The sequence below is a fragment of the Ptychodera flava genome, chromosome 17 (genome assembly GCF_041260155.1).
Source record: "Ptychodera flava strain L36383 chromosome 17, AS_Pfla_20210202, whole genome shotgun sequence".
In the NCBI taxonomy this organism is placed as follows: domain Eukaryota; kingdom Metazoa; phylum Hemichordata; class Enteropneusta; family Ptychoderidae; genus Ptychodera; species Ptychodera flava.
The window spans coordinates 19,219,064-19,236,085 of NC_091944.1; the positions used below are offsets into that span (position 1 = coordinate 19,219,064).

At 36.1% G+C, this 17,022-nt stretch overlaps 1 protein-coding gene across 13 annotated transcripts in view; it reads left to right on the plus strand.

The window, feature by feature from the left end:
• The window catches only part of LOC139115703 (potassium voltage-gated channel subfamily KQT member 1-like), a 348,427-nt gene that overhangs the window by 189,444 nt on the left and 141,961 nt on the right, over positions 1–17,022 (plus strand). For 12 of the 13 annotated variants that reach the window (XM_070678010.1, XM_070678011.1, XM_070678017.1 and 9 more), the window contains exon 4: positions 2,848–3,254. In XM_070678010.1, coding sequence (XP_070534111.1) covers positions 2,848–3,254 — 407 coding nt within the window. Of the gene's footprint in view, positions 1–2,075; positions 2,329–2,847; positions 3,255–17,022 lie in introns of those variants that run through there. The other variant, XM_070678013.1, reaches the window with a different exon arrangement.

The following is a 17,022-nucleotide window of genomic DNA, read 5'->3' on the forward strand; positions in this document are numbered from 1 at the left end:
AGCCATGAAGCCTGGGAAAAAAACAAACAAAAAATACAAGTGTATTAACATTTGACCAATTTTTATTTGGTTTTCTTGTGGGAAAATAAAAATTTATTCGTAATTGTGTTAACATTTTGTTTGTTTTCTTAATTTCTCTGAACCTATCAGCACGCGTACGCGGACGGCAAATAAAGAATTGTACACAAATTACTTCAAGTACAAGGTAATGATATCTGTCATTGAAGTTTCATGTATACTGCATTCTGTTCTGTTTGAAGATTGCAGGATGCATGAAACTTAAGTAACATACATTATTACTTTGTACTTGAAGTAATTTGTATTATTATTTATAACGCTCTGCTTTAGCATCGAGCATTGTAATTTCCCACAAGGACATCTGTAAACTTATATATATATATATATATATATATATATATATATATATATATATATATATATATATATATATATATATATATTATATACACATATATACACGGTTGAGCACTCTTATGTCGATAATATCTCGATTGACAGATTGATCTATATGAGATAGATAGATAGATAGATAGATAGATAGATAGATAGATAGATAGATAGATAGATAGATAGATAGATGGATAGATGGATAGATTGATGGATGGATGGATGGGTGATGGATGGATGGAATGCATTATACTGACAAGCATGTTCGACCAACGGTCTGCTTCCGGGAACAGAGTCGCTCGAAAGGGACGGGACTCAATGGAAAAGAAAATTTGGGTCTGGACTTTCCAGAAATTTTAATTTGTGGAGAGTTGATGATTTGTGTATTTTATCTTGTTTTGTTTTTGCTGGCGAGTTCTTCGGTTTATTGAGCAATGAAGGAAGTTGTTTTCCAAAGTATCTGTAGATATATGCTAATGCGGTCGGGAACTGAAACAGCATGTAGACAGAAAAATTACATTGATGAGTGATCGGTCTGACAAGAGCATGCTAACAAAGTGCTTTAGCCTTTAGTTATGACAGGTATGGTTTTCTTCGTACAGAGTATGTTAATTTCATGCCATGAATTATGGCATGGGCTAAAGTGTCTGGTAGGCAGACATAATCGCACGGTCGCTTGCTCGTTAAATATTGGCCCGGCTATTAGGGTTATTTCGTTGGAAGCTGCGGTGTCACGATTGATGCATGCCATCTCAATGCATGGACACGAACACAGACGTTCGTCGCAGATCTCTGAACCTCTTTTTACAAACTTTGTCGGGGTCCTGTTATGGGCAATGGGGTCAATGAACTGGTGCCACGAAGATCCCGCAGTATGATCTATCTGCAAACATTTTACGTGGTAAATTTAATATGACGCGCGTACAATGCTCTTACGATGCCTTTTTTCTCAGAGAGAGAGAGAGAGAGAGAGAGAGAGAGGCAGACAGATAGACAGAGCGACTTGCCAAAACTTTGAACTCGAGGTACTGTAATTATATAGGATTATTATCTGTCCGTTCGGGAAGGCGATATTCCCTGCATATTACCTCGTCACAGGAGCTGTGTCCGTAAGCGAATGGTCTGTGAACGCGAATGAAAAATGTTTCGCTCCGACCAAATATTACGTGTCATAAAAGGAGTAATTTGTCACTACTTTGTGAGAAAATGACTTTTACCTGGAAGGGCTATTCTCGTTCAATGCGCCCTTCGAGATGGCTCGTAGTAAATGAGGGACAGGAGTCGTCGGAAGATACCAATTTCGTAAAAGGGTGGAAAGCCTTTTTTAACTTGTATTAGGGTGTATATTGACTTCCACACAATCGTCCCTGGTAGATGATACATCGCAATATTTACTCATAATTTACAATCTTCTGTTGCCAAGTCGTTTTTATTAAAAAACTCTGCGCTGTACAAGGCCTGTTGACAGCCACTTGTTGACTAGCGCCCGCTATGTTCTGAATGCAATTTCGAACTCGGACGTCCGCTTGCTGAGTCCATGCACCCCTTTACCTGGTGTGTGAAGGAGTCCATTTTCTTAAGACTCGGGGCGGTCACTTGGTAATATATAAAGAGAATAGGTGGTTTACTTTCGTTTAAAGTTCTTTAACGCTTCTGAGGATCGTATAATCTGCTGCCTCATCATGTCTCCATGAACTACAAGTTTGTATACATGGACCTGATGGGATATGTGAAGTCCAACTTCACCTTACAAGCGTGTGTCCAATTTACCGACAGGCTAAGAAATTGAAAGTCAACGAAAATTGGAATTCACCTCTATCCTGTTGAAGGACTTTTTACGTGTGACGAGTGTTTTACAAGTTTATAGTCGCACCTCCGACTTGTTGGATTGCTCAAGCACACCATGGCTGTTCTTTTGAAGTGAGGATTTTAAATCAAGCGATTGTCTGTAGGCCTAAACGCTCTCTGATTGACCGGTCCTGTGTAAAGAAACTTCATACGAAATAACCGGAGTCCTACGCCACCCACATGTTGGAGTACGGTGAAACATAGGTACCGGTCCGTCGCACTGATTGAGACGAATCGCGCTCGACAAAATTTACGACTTGTCTTTGACTAGAAAGGTTTTTCATGCTTGAAGGTTTTGATAATGAAAAACTCAGCGAGTTGTGTCAAGTCTTGAAAAAAGGGAGTAGGTCAACTGTGTAGACCTTTGGGATTTAATCTGAATAGCTATAAAGAGAACCCGTTGTTCCTTAGTGTTACCAACTAAAACTGAAAGAGCCCAGGCCTGTACTATGATACCGAAATTCAATTCGCGCGCACAATCACGAGCTTTTTAAATTATTAAAAAATTACAAATTACAATTATAAATGTTTGGCATTTTTTAAAATTTCAATATCTAAATGTATTTCTTTTATATATTTTTCCATCTCCAGGTGGGTAATATGAATCGCAATCGGTCACGTAGAGGGTGTGTGACTGAAATGAAACGACTTGATGGTGATTCTTCCGAAGAGTCAGCCGATGATTCGCCGAAGCATTCCGAACGCCGAGCGCTGCGTGTGGAATTTCATATGGCGGATGATTGGAAGGATAAGGGGGATGAAAGCAGTGACGATCCACATAGCGAGTTACGTCGCAAAGTAAAGCGGGAATTTGTGAAGGTTCACGGCCGCCGTCAGGCCGGCCGATTAGCAGCACCCAGGATGAGTTTACTCGGAAAACCCCTCCACTATCGCCCGGCGTCACGGAAAGCTTTGAAATATCGCAAGACACAGAGTAAAATCTACAACTTTCTGGAGAGACCCAGTGATTGGAAAGCCATTACATATCACGTTTTCGTGTGAGTACCATTTTACCGCAGTGAACACTGCGGCGTTCATTATAATGCAAGCACTAGCACGGCGCTTTCCCATCACCAAGACAAGATGTAGGCACTGCGCGCTGAGGGACGACGCAAACGTTTTCTACCATCCATTGATTTATTTGTGACCGGACACACCTCTTCTTTATCTATGTGAAGCCCCCTTGCCAAAAATTTATACCCCATGCATACAACCGTCTCGGTTATATAATGAAACGACCGAAGCGTTTGTCGTGTTTTCATTTATTTCGTCTGTCGCATAGCGCCCGTTTCATCGCGCGTACGCGGGCTTGCGTTGCGAATGTCCAGGTTCGCCTTGTTTTGGCAAAATAACGGAGCTAAAACCGGGTCGCTGTGTGAAAGATTTACGAGGAAAAATGCCCGTTTTTTTTAGGATACAAAACCCATCTCCTGAATTTAATTATGTATACGCGTGCGATTCTGTCACGACACACGGCTATTAATGGCATTTGTTGGAGCGTCTGCATAAAATGCCCCTTTCCTCTTATTTATTCACCTGATGTATATATGTTCCGTTCGTCGCCTTTTCTCTAGTCGAGGCATTGAATACATCAACGCGTAGACAAAGATCAAATGCGATCATAAGTGGGGAGAGATAGCGGGTACCAAATTAGTTAGATATAGCCATATCATGTTTTTGTGTTGTCGAGCATAAGAATTTCCAGGGCTTGTGAAAGTCATATCCACGCTACAGATCTCGATATACATGTTGGTGAATTTTCCACCGAAAAGCTAATTGCGTGATCGGTTTTTTTTAAAGGTAAAAAATACATTATATGCTTCTGGCCAACGATCGAATCCAGCCGATATTAATACTGTTAGTGGAATAAACTCATTGATCATAAATACATACAAAGAGCTACCTCATCAGCCACATCTAAACGGCCAAACAAATGCTCAATACTGTTCAAAATATGTATGTTTACTTGCAATTTTTTTATTCAGCTCACTGTCCCTGCTTTTGAAACAAGCTCGCGCGTCGCGGCCGGCCACGGATTCAGTTTGTCCCCAGCCGTCTGTAGATTCTAAGCCGACGTCTGATTCCGTGTCGTGCACGTCGCTTCGTTGCAGGCTCAACGGGGGAGAAAATTACAGAATACATTTTTATGCCTGTAATATTTTGTACCCTTTTGCGCAAGATGTCTCCGATCACCTGCGGCGAATGCGTAATTCATGACATAATCGTGTTTGTGAAGCGGGAGCCAGGCGATGCCTATTAAACTAAAAAGGGAGCCTAATTTTAATGGGAAATGGTTATAAATTGAAATTGCAAAACATGAACATTTGAATAGGCAAAATTAGTTTCAGACGCAAGTTTTACCATATAATTGTGTTTGGAAAACATTGCTTGTTGTTTTGCAGCATAGTGTTGATAACAACAAGATATTTTGCTGAGAGGCTGCCGGCATCACAGTTATCATAGAGAAATTTGAATTGTTTTTAACAGTGTATAAATTGAACAATACAGCACAACTGAGCTCAGCATGGTGTAAAATCTATTTCAGCTTGTTGAAGAAAATTGAATGCATTTTTTGCATGTATGCTATAGTATACTGGCCACAAGGAGGGCTATGGTGTGGTGCAAAGATTCTAAAATGCAGAGAGAGAGAGAGAGAGAGAGAGAGAGAGAGTGCGCTGCATTAATTGAGAAGTAATTTTGTCTTGATATTACAGAAAATCTCTTTCTGTGAACAGAATTGCTTGTCGTAAATTTGTATCGGCTGGATAACTAACTAGGCCAAACATGTAATAATAACGATGACATTAAGTTATGATAATTAGCATGGCAATGACTGTTCAGTGGTTGTGAATGACTGTAATAGTTGAAAGCCATTTCCTAAAATTCAGTGACCATATATGCCTTTTAATATTTTCAATTTTAGTATTTTGATGGTTATGAACTTGTGCTTTACTTTCAAGATAGTGAACTTTGGTTGCTCATAGTATATTAATATCAAGTAGTAAGGGTTTATATTTCTTAGTGCCGTCCTTCATATGAAGTTCTCATGCTATCCAGTTTTGCTGTAAAAAATTGAGATGTTTATGGACCAAGAACGCATTTAAATACATTAAAATCCACAGAAAAACATCTATACTAAGAACTATTAAACATTACCATATTTTAAATTTCACCTTTTTCTCTTTTTATAATAATTAATATTCAAAATTGTGAGAAGTTTTAAAAATAGGGAAAATGTCAAATAAATGGAATTACAGTCCGAGATATCATGCATGATGAGAATTTCACCTTATTACCAGTTCCTTGTAGTAGACATGACCACAGATATAGAGATACAATGTTGCAGACGGAGATACATTTTGTTGCATCAGATAGATTGTAGCAGATTTAGAGATGCATTGTTGCAGATATAAAGATAAATTGCATCAAAGTTAATTATTAGTAATCATAATTATTAGAAGTTAAAATATAGTAAAAATGTCAAGTAAATGAAAGTACAGTTCTAGATGTCATACATTATGTGGAGAATTTTACGTTGTCACTGAACAGTTGCTTTTAGTAGACATGGTAGCAGATGTAGTAGAGATACATTGTTGCAGACAAAGATACATTGTTACAGACATAGAGATACATTGTTGCAGTCAGATTGTAGCAGATTTAGAGATACATTGTAGCAGATATAAAGATAAATTGTAACAAAGTTAGGGATACATATTACATCTCTCTGCTTGCCTAGCTGACACCTACAATAAATGTTTATTTTACTAGTCTTTGGTTTGTCATAACACAGGACATACTGAATAATAAACATGTAGAAAAGCATAGACAGTGAGAAAAAATAAAGAAAAGAAATATTGAGATACATCATTTTTCAAAGTGTTTCTTTAATTATTTTGCCAAAAGTCAAAAGAGAAGGCCCCCAGAAGAAGTGACATATTGTTTGTTTGATGACGCATTGTATAATTGATGGCTTTATGATAATCTCTTCGATGATATCGCTCTTGAGTTGTCAGTCGCGGTTGGTGTGTCAGCAATCAAATATACATATATCGCCAATTGAAATCAAGACACCGGGTCTAGTAATGTCATTGGCATGACAAAGATGATTACTCAAATAAGCAGTTGTAAAAATGAAGGGATTGAATAAATAGAATTACAAAATTGATGTTCCAACATAATACTTCAAACGAAAAAGTGAACAGAGACCTGACAGTAATATGTCTGTCCTGTATAGCTTGGCAGATTTTTAGATTTTAACGCCCCCTGAGAAGGAATATTTATTTAGCACCTTCCGCAGTGTTTTTTCGGAAAATCATGGAAAATCCCCACCCTCCCTGGAGTGTTCAGGTACGTGTCAAGAGAGCTGTAGATTGAAATACCGCTGTCTTGCGCAGATATCCCTAAATTAAACGAAACCCCTTGAAGTAGTGGATTGGACTTGTCAAGACACAGAAAATGTGAGTAACCGAGCCACGAAGATTTAACGAAAGACGGGAAATAACTCTTAGCATCAAAGTCCATACATTTCACAAATGCAGTTATTTTTTTCCTAGTGTAGCGTAGATGCTATTCTTGAATATACTTTACCAGAAAAAATTTGATCATAATATTGTGTTTTCTAATGTCAAACAGATTTTTCTAATATATTTTCCAGTAAAATATTCAGTACAAATTCATTCAGCAACCAAAGGTATCAGAGACAAGAACTAAATTTCGCGATGAGAATTATTCTTGTAGTTGTCCTCCATGTAAGCTATCACATGATGTGGCCTTGAAGATGATGATCATCAAAAAGACGATCAATAAAGGGTATATTGCAGGACCAAGTCGCCCCATCTGGGTGCAAGATAGTTGCCTTCCCTCATTCAAGCCCAACTTTACCAACCAAGCAGTTACCACTTGTCCAGAGCAAACCTAATCAACTACAGATAAGCTATAAGGATCTAATTTCTGCTCAATTCATAATTTAAGTATACTGTACATATACAGTACACTTGAACATTGTTATGTTTGTTTATGTATGTACATAGGCAAGAAACTGAATCATGACTTTGTTGCCATGACGACATCAGTATGGTTTTTTAAATGCAATTTGTACCTCTTCACCTCCTTCAGAGTTTGGAATTCCTCAGTGGCCGATGAAAATTCAAAATACATGCGTAAATCATACCCATCGGTCTTCAGTACATGAATGTATACAGTGCTAATTCCATAAAACCATTCGCGTTTTGTAGGGACTCAAGCATTTACCCCAACTGTGTCCTCAAATTATTGTTGACATGCTGTGGATCCCCAGTATTGAGTCTTTGTGTACTGTATCGCCAATTAATTTCCCATTTGAGAAATCCACCATCAGTGGCTTTTATCTTGTATAAATAAGAATTCATTGGTATCAGTTCCAAAATAAACAGTGGGTAGTTCATATTCGTGTTTTACTGCTCATCCAGCTTTCATAAATTATTGAAGAATGGCTGTGTTCTTTGAAACCAGTTGCTATAAATGCTTATGAAATTGCCTGACAAAAATATTTGACTCCTGAACAAAAAATTTAAAGGTACCTGGTAATTGTTTGTCTTTAATTGTAGAATGTGTAGTTTTTTGAAGTTATCTGTCAAGAATTTCTTTTATAAAATTCTCTTCTGTTCCAGGAATCTGCTCTGTATAAAACCTTTAATATATCGAAGTATGTTTTCGTGAAAATGGAGAGCGTACAAAAAAAACTGGTGTAGTCTGCAAATGTCAGAGAAATCTGAAATTGATTATACTGTCAATATATCATTGTAACCATGGAAATGGGAGTGAAGATGTGGACAAAAAAAACTATATTCATAGACAGCACTCTGTCACATAGAACGATGAAATAAAATTTTCATTCCTTTTTTTATTATGTATTTGTGAGCATAGGGTTTAATGGTACTGAGTTTTAAGCATTTTCTGACCGTAATTTAAATGCACTATTTTTCATGAACATTTCTTAGAAAATGTAGTTTAAAAAAAAATGCATAATTATGTGTATGAGCAAATTTTTCAAAATGCTTGAGTAAATTTTAGAAACATTTTTGTTTGAGCAATGCTGGTATTTGCTTTGTTATCATCTGGTCACAACAATTAAAAAATGAGGACATTGATGTTACATGCTTGATTACCGTAAAAACCCTATTAATTCAACCACTCTATCAATTTCAACCATCCTTTTTCTCAAAATGTAATTTATTTTACCCTAATCAATTTGACCACAGATGGACATTGGGACTTTTTCAATCTCTAATAATTCAACCAACCAATCATGACAAGCTGTTTTGAACATTTTATTTTTGATAAAATACATAGAACAATACAATGTACAGCACAGAATGTCTCGGTCAAGACTTCAGGAAATTCACCAAATATGTTTCAATCATTCAAGATGTAAGCATATCGCTTATGAACTGTTAAAAATGTTGAAATCCCTAATAATTCGACCATTAAAATTATTTTGGAATTGTTTATTTTCTAGTAATTCAAATATTTAAAATCGTAATTATTTTTTTCTTGAATTGATAGGGTTTTTACGGTAGGTATAAAAACCAATGATGTGAAGAAACAATGCATATGACAAATACATTGCTGGATATCACAATGGTTAAAGTAATAAATAGTGCTGTACATATGGTGAGAATAGCTTGTGAAATGATGAAAACATGGAAGAGTGTTGAAAGTAAATGCTCAATTTTTGCAGCTAAATTGTTTGAAATTGTAAGTGACGTAGCAGGATCTGGTTTTCTTGTTTGGTTTTTGGCTGCATCGTTTGTAAGTGCATTTCAGTCAAATGACATTGTCAACATATAGTGAAAGACCCAGCCATCTATTGTCAAGTATAGTCAGTCAGTGCCAATGTGCCCTCATGTTTGTATATGATATATTTATGTAATCAGAAATTAATTACGTAAAAAAGTAATTTAAAGTCGCAGCTATTCAATTAAAGGGATTACTCATGTAATTTGCCTCTTTGACTGATGAAATCAGACTCATTGCACATCCGTAATTTATGCTAGGCATTGTTTGCATCAATGAAACTTAGTCATTTGTACTTTTACACCTTTTTTCATGACTTTTATGGTAGTTGAAGCTTGTAGGATGAGTACCATTTAGCTAACTTTCTGTTCGACTCTTGGGTTGGCAGTGATGGTCTTCGCAGAGAGTCTTGCAGTCATCTTGGCCAAAGTCCAGAATTGACCGTTGTTCATTAAACACAAAATTTCTCTTTCCAAAAAAATTGAGAATATTCCCCTTCAGCCCATAGCAATTGAAAGTTACAAATCAAAAAGCTGACAGTTGTAATAGGCTAGATCCTTTTATGAAAAAAAAATGTGACAGTTTTGCTGTCATGAATTTTTCAATGTGACTGGAATTTCTTATTAGCTCCATGTATTTGCAAAAGGAACTTAAATTATGATCTTATATCAGTTTATTCCACCCCACTTATATTTTATTATCCCCAATTTGAAAAATATATGAGTTTGTATCGTGTCCCTGTATATGTACATATCAATGAAATCACCCGGCGTATTATTTCACCGAAAAGCTCCTATGTTGTCACACAAGGCTCATTTATCTGTTTGAGGAGTTGTACTGTTCTTCCAGTCTGTTTATTTTCCCTCGTTAACAAGCACATTAATACACTCACAATACTCCACAGTTGATAGACCGGGTCAAAAGCTCCTATAAATTATGAATTTTTGTGCAAATACACGACCCATCTTTCTTTACGTCTTTGCGTGTGCGAGATGGTTGAGCGAGCACTGATGGAATATCACCCAGACTCTTGTAGCGACGGCGATGGAGGCCTCATTTTGCGTAACAACTATTTCTTGACGCAGTGTTGAAACAAGACAAAAATGCCGGATCATTGGCTTTTCTTCCCCCTAAAATAATAACATTCATTGAAACAGAAACAGTCCAAATTCAATTGAAAATAAGTGATTATGATGAAGTACCTCTCCTCAGCGATACTCTTCAATAATGCTTGAAGCAGTCAAGCAGAAATATTGTATAGTTTATCTGACGTGTGTCTTGAATAACTGAATGCATTATATGAAGTTGTCAATTTCAGTGTCAACCACCAATTACAACTTGCTGAGCAAGATTAATTAACATGTTGCTCAAGAACACAGATGTCATTATTTTTACTCTCATGTGATAGTCAGATTTAACCATTGTCATCTTAATTGAAATATTATCTGGTGATTAAACTGAAAATACATGTAATAATTTTCACATCTTTGTAATATGACAGTTTTCTTTCTGCTAATGGTGTTTTCTGAAGCAAGTTTCGGTGTTGTGTTTTTTTAAGTCACATGTACATGTATACTCAACCATGAAAATACTCGTATAGGTTGTATAATTAGAAATATGCTGCATTTATGTCTAAAAAATAATGATCAGCAATTTAGGCAGGCAGACAGTGGCTAGTATGGCGAACATCATATCGTCATTGGTGAAGAAAATCGCAACCGTACAGAGAACATGTATGTGAGGTTATTATACTGTCCTTCTCTTCCTTTGCCGAAGAAGCTTGTGCTGTTTAACATAATTTTTTTTTAGCGTTTAGTGGTTGTATGCATCAATGGGCTGTCACAGATCCCTGGGGAAACCAATTTAATCATTTCTAAAAATTAACGCAACATTCTCCTTCCACTGGCATATGGAGCATACTCCTCTGCCAAATTATAGTTTTGACCTCCAGAATTCATTTAGCAGCACAAATGTGGTGCGTCAGAACATGTTTGGAACCTTTTAAGCACTTTCAGCTTTTTGAAGCAATTGTAGGGCTTTTGAATTTCCTATCTTAAATGCAACATTAACGAAAAATTGGAATTGCTCATTCACTTTTTCCTGTGAAGATTTGTCGTTAAAGTTGTGCTGCCTAAAATGATGGTGTAGAGAGGCCTTTGCATGTTAACATCAGCCTCACCGCAATTTTAATATTAAGTTGTCGTAAAAGCATTATCATAAATTATGCATGATAAGGGATAAGCCCACATTTGCTTTGGAAGTCGTTGCAGTTCACCTTTTAACATCTTTGGCAATTTGACATTTTGAATACTGATAATAAGGAAGGATTATTCTTTCTCATATTGCTTAAAGATATCCAATCACTTATTCGTCTCTCTTGTTTCAACAAAGTCTCAGTCAGCGGAATATATTGGGTAATCTGGCTGAAGACCTCATCTTTTCAATGTTCAAGGGGTCACGTCTGAAAGGGTATTACCTTAAAGGCTTGCCGTCTTTAAGATAATGATTGAGTGAAATCCAAAGGTCTGTAGCCTAACCAAAATCTTAGTAGCAAGGAACTCCTGACATTCAAGGTGGAATTACAGATTCATCCTTTAATCCTGGGCAGTAGATAAGACATTTCTTTAATCCCGTTCTGCTGTATGCTTGAAATGAGATAATCCTGAAAATTATGCTTCTCATTTTCATGATCTTTGGACCCCATCTATCATTTCATTTGCCCAGGTATGAAGGTTGTGGTATCAAATATTTTTTTCTGATCAATATGTTTTTTCAGTTAAAATTCAGCTGCATGAAGTGTTTTTCAAAAATTATCATGCATCATTTTATGATTCAATATCAACAGATTAATTGATATATTCCTTTATACATAGTACCTTTATATACATACATTTACTTATACATACTTGTCAGGAGAAGATAAAATTTTCCCCAAAAAATCACATGCAATTTCAGTTTGAAAAATTACTGGTATTGAACACAAGTGTACTATGGGCAATTTTGTGATTGGGGTCATTTTCGGATCAGGTCATACACAGTTCGAGCCTACGATATAAACTTTAATTTCCTGATCAAACTTACATAATTTGGGTTCTCAATGACAGTGCAATTTGCGGGTACTTTATTTCATCAGAAATGACAATCAAGCCACACTGGTACTCTCAAAATCTAGTGCTGCTGATGTTGAATGAGCCATAATCTCCTCTAGAAGTAATTTCCAAACATTATGCATTGTAATTGTTTTTAGAAACCGTATAGTTTGTTACAATCATTTCACAGAGACTCAATTAGATTTTTTGTCAGTTTTAATATTTTTCTCCAATATTCCCAAGAGAGAGTTGATATTTCAGTATTTAGGCTAATTCAAAATATGTATTTTTCTCGGAGAGACCACAGCATTTTTTAGCTGTACATGTACACATATTTTTTTTTGCCGATAGCTCATCAATTATTCATGAGAGGAAACAATATGTAAAATGGACATAGATACTGTTTGTACATTTAAAATTGCAAACATTGGTTTTGTAATTTATATACTTGAAGAAAAATGAAGAAATGTGTACGCAAATTAAAAACTGCAAATATATGAAAATATTAAATATTAAATATATAGGGAAATAAATAGATGAATGGTGTTGATATCATTACAAAGTACAGTGTGCTCGACAAAAATGCTCATCACTATGAATTGTTAAAAAACCATGGACATTAATCTTTGTATTTTGAAGCATTTTACCCAGCATCTGTATTCCCGTTAAGTTGAAAATTATTGCTGTTGAAATACATTTTCCTATTTTTCCAGATAATTTGTAATACATGTATTCATCACATCATGCAGAAGGTTCTCATAACTTGTTGAAATGTCACACATCATAAAAAGTTCTGAACAAGATGAGAACTGCTGAGACATATTGTATTGATGTTTTTTTCATTAATATACATAAATTCTGAATACACCTGGGGCAGGACAAAAATGAATATTAAACATAATTGAATTGATCGATCCCGAAATTGACAAAGGATAGTCGTTAAGGGATCGCTGTTTCTTAAAAGTAGCATAATGGATTGAAGATCTGAATTTCCTGTTTTCATAGATGGTGTAGCTTCCAATTTCTGCTCCACTCTGGGTCTTCTGAACTGTTGAACTGCTTGATTTAAGCGATTTGTGTTGATTAATTGAACTGTATTGTTCACGTGAGCCGTCATAACGTTGATTTGACTAAAGCTCCCGGATTAATTCAAACATGCAGATTGCATAACAACAAACCTTATAACATTCTTCAATTACATGTAATTACATTTCCATCAAGATGTGTGTACGTAACAGTTTTGAAACTTGCCAATCTGCTTGTTTCATCGAACAGAAAATGGAAACATTAATTTTTAGGACAAATTATCATATCGGCAGTATATTTTGTATTGAACTGATATACTGCTTAAGTTCTGTGCTACAGCCCAGCTCAGTAATTGGCTGAAACAGCTATCAGATTCCACTACATTTCAAGAAAAAAAAATTACAACTATATCTTGCTACTTTCCAATTGTTAGAAAAGTGTAGCCAACTTTATGTAAAATATGCGTAAACTGTGTGTAAAATGTAGTCAAATATCTTGTTCACATTGGCAACCCAACTGAAATTTGGGCCGACGCAAAATAATTGTCCTTTTGGGATTAAATTTGGTCCGTGTCCACACTTACCGGTACCAGAATTAGGGCCGACGTAACTTTACCTTCCTTTGTGACCTCTGACCTGTCAAAGTTCAAAATGGCGCATTTGAATATGGCACGCTGTTTCTACTGTTCATGATTTTCCTGTGTTTTTACGCACAAGAAGGGCAAATATGACTACCACTCACCCTTTTAATCATCGAGAGATCTTCACCATTTATTGGATGAGCATATGGTATATATAAGACCGCGGTGGAGAAATAACCAGTGCGCGGCATTTTTGACATGCCTCTCTAGTCTATTACGTGCACTGTGGAATCGAATGACATGGTCTCGTTTGCGGAACAAAGGTTGGTGGGAAGTTCAGCGTACATGGGATGATATTAAAATGTAAAGACTGGATTGAAAACTTTCGATAGGTGTAAACTTTAGTTTCAAACGTCGTTTGTTTTGTGCGAATAGTGTGACTAGTTCAACTTCGATCCATAGCGGAGGCCTGGTCAACTGGGACCAGGGCCGACGTAACGTGTCCACACTGGCGATTTGCGTCGGACTAATTTTGCGTCGGCCCTGAGTCGGCCCTGAACCCCCCCTTCTAACCGGGACCAAACTGAGTCGGCCCAGGGCCGACTCAGCGTGTCCCATTGGTTTTTTACGTCGGCCCCGGCCCTGGTCGGGACCTGGGCCGACGCAAAGTCGTCAGTCTGAATGTAGTCTAAATGAATGTAAACAGTTGCAATTTAATGAGGACTAAATGTTCTCTCTCAAGTTTTGGACCAATTGTATTTTATATGAAACAATGATCAATCTAATTAAATTTATGATTATGAAAATAAATTTATGATAATATTATATTACTATGGTATTATTTTGCTTTTTTTGCCAAAACAAATGACAGCATTTACTATTTGAGTGCATACAATGTATGCAGAATATCAACATATTCACAAACAACATCACTGGCGTTTCAGCGGTGAGCAATAGTCATGATTAGGTCTGGGATAATTAACACATGCACTGTTACCAAATGCATTTTTTGAACCAAAATTTGAATTGTGACTAAATATTATTGTATATAATTGTATTATTGTATTTTTCATCTCCGCTTGGTGTCAGTATCTTAATTTGCTTTCTTCTCTTCTTGAAAATGACGAATAGGATTCACTGACAAAACATTTGTAGTTCACATATTTTCTAGAATATACGATAGCAGGCTTGTTAGTCCAGTGGGGTAAATTAGCATGTGGATTTCTCTTTTGTACCGATTTCATGTTTTTCAACAAAACTGATCAGCACTTTAATTAACAGCATATGGGAATAACAGTGTGTTGCCAGGAATCTGAAAATTCCTCGTCGGTCTTCTTGTTGATGTCCAATCAACCTTTGTGCAATTTGTCTGAGTTGATTTGTGTGTATGGTTGTGCATACATGTACATTATCATCACAGTATATGCATTTATAATTTACCGTTCCAGTTACAGGTAAATTTTGATAAGATCATTATTGTGGCATGCAGATTTAATTAACACACAGGAATCTGTTACATCAAACACTTAATTTGCTATAGGTAAAATCTGCTTTTTTGGTGTGAAAAAACTGCTCAATTAATCAGTCCCAATTCCTAATCAGACAAGAGAGCACTTCAATATTATTGTGAATATAGGTCACTTCATGCATTAGTAAGCCCACACAGAGAGTGAATCAGTTGAGATGATGTAGCCATACAGACTACTCTGTGTAATGCTTTTATATGAAATTTTGAATGTTCAGGACTGTAATCATATGCATCTTATTAATGTATTTATATTGTATATAATTGTATTGAGTGAGACACCGCAAATATTTCTGCATAATGAAATATTCACATACAAGCTGCATGCATCGCCCCTGCATGATCAGTTTGCATTTTCAATTGTAATGAAATTTGGAATTTACTGTATGCTTCATCTGACGATGGGCGCATTTTTTAATCAGTGAATCTCCTGTGTTTGAGTTATTAAGCCGCAAAATCCTAGCTCTTGGATGAAGCTAACAGGATCGGGCACAGTCCATATGTGCTGTTCTGTCTATTTTGTTTTTAATATATATATATGCACTGCGCATGATCCATGGATGAATTAACTTTCAGAATGGATGCTGACTATAACAAAATTTATGAACAGGATTTAACTACTGGTACTGTACCATAACATTTGCGGCAATTCATTGTGCTTCTCAGGTCTGTTTCAACAAAAACCATCAAAAGTATCCCGAAAAAAAATTCATAACCAACATTGTATGTTTGCTTTATAAACTTTAAGTGCTGTAATTTTTCCCACCAAAATTTAAATGCAATTTACATACCAATTTTTATGAATTTTTCTGCATTTGTTTTGATAATTTTGGAGCAAATGGATATCACCATTAATAAGCTACAGTTTTTCATCAAAATTTCGGCAAAAATTTGAAAAAATTTGAATGGGGTATATTTTGTAATGGTGACAAAAATGGATTTGGCGCTCAAAGGGTTAATTGACATCGTTGTTCACCTTATAGTGATACATAGTATTGTTTCAAAAGCAATCATGCCCTTGACATTTTGATGGGATATAGCAGAAAACAATGATGTCTTTTATTTGTGTTGCCGAACACCACCATTATTGACATTCTGCTTTTGAAATGATGCAGGTACCTGATTAGCGTGCTGTGTGAAATACCTTATGGGGTCACACACTGACACTAGTTGTTTTAATTCTAAATAGCCATTGTGGTGTAACGCGATCATGCTCTTTATTAATATTTCGCCTGTGTAACTCTTTAATGTGTTGATGTAATTTTTTTTCTGCCGCCCCAGTGTATTGTAGTTGTAGATTCCACCTTCTGGCGAATGTCACAAGTGATTTGGAAAAGAGGTTTTAAATTTTCCATATTCATCTTCTAAATGCTGATTAAGACAGCACATGCCTAAAAATTTGAGAGACTACAACTTTTGCTCAAACTTCCCGTAAGGAAACTTCAAACTACTCCTTAAAGCTGGAGTTTCTATTCACACTTGAAATTCCAAATGTTGGCAAAACCCTGTGCTAATTCAATGAGGACAAATTTGTTTTCTATTTTCACTAATTTACAAACTGATGAAAGCTTTATTTATTCCAAGAGCTTTAAAATAATCCCCCAACAAGTGATAGATCAAAAAGGCAGCAGAATATTGGTTCCTGAGGTGCACTCTGCCCTACAGTATTATAAAAAAAGGTATTTAACCCTTTCACCACCATGGTATGGCCCAAACCCATTGTTATCAATGGTGAGTGTGGACCTTTCTACAGGGAATTGGGGGTGAACAGG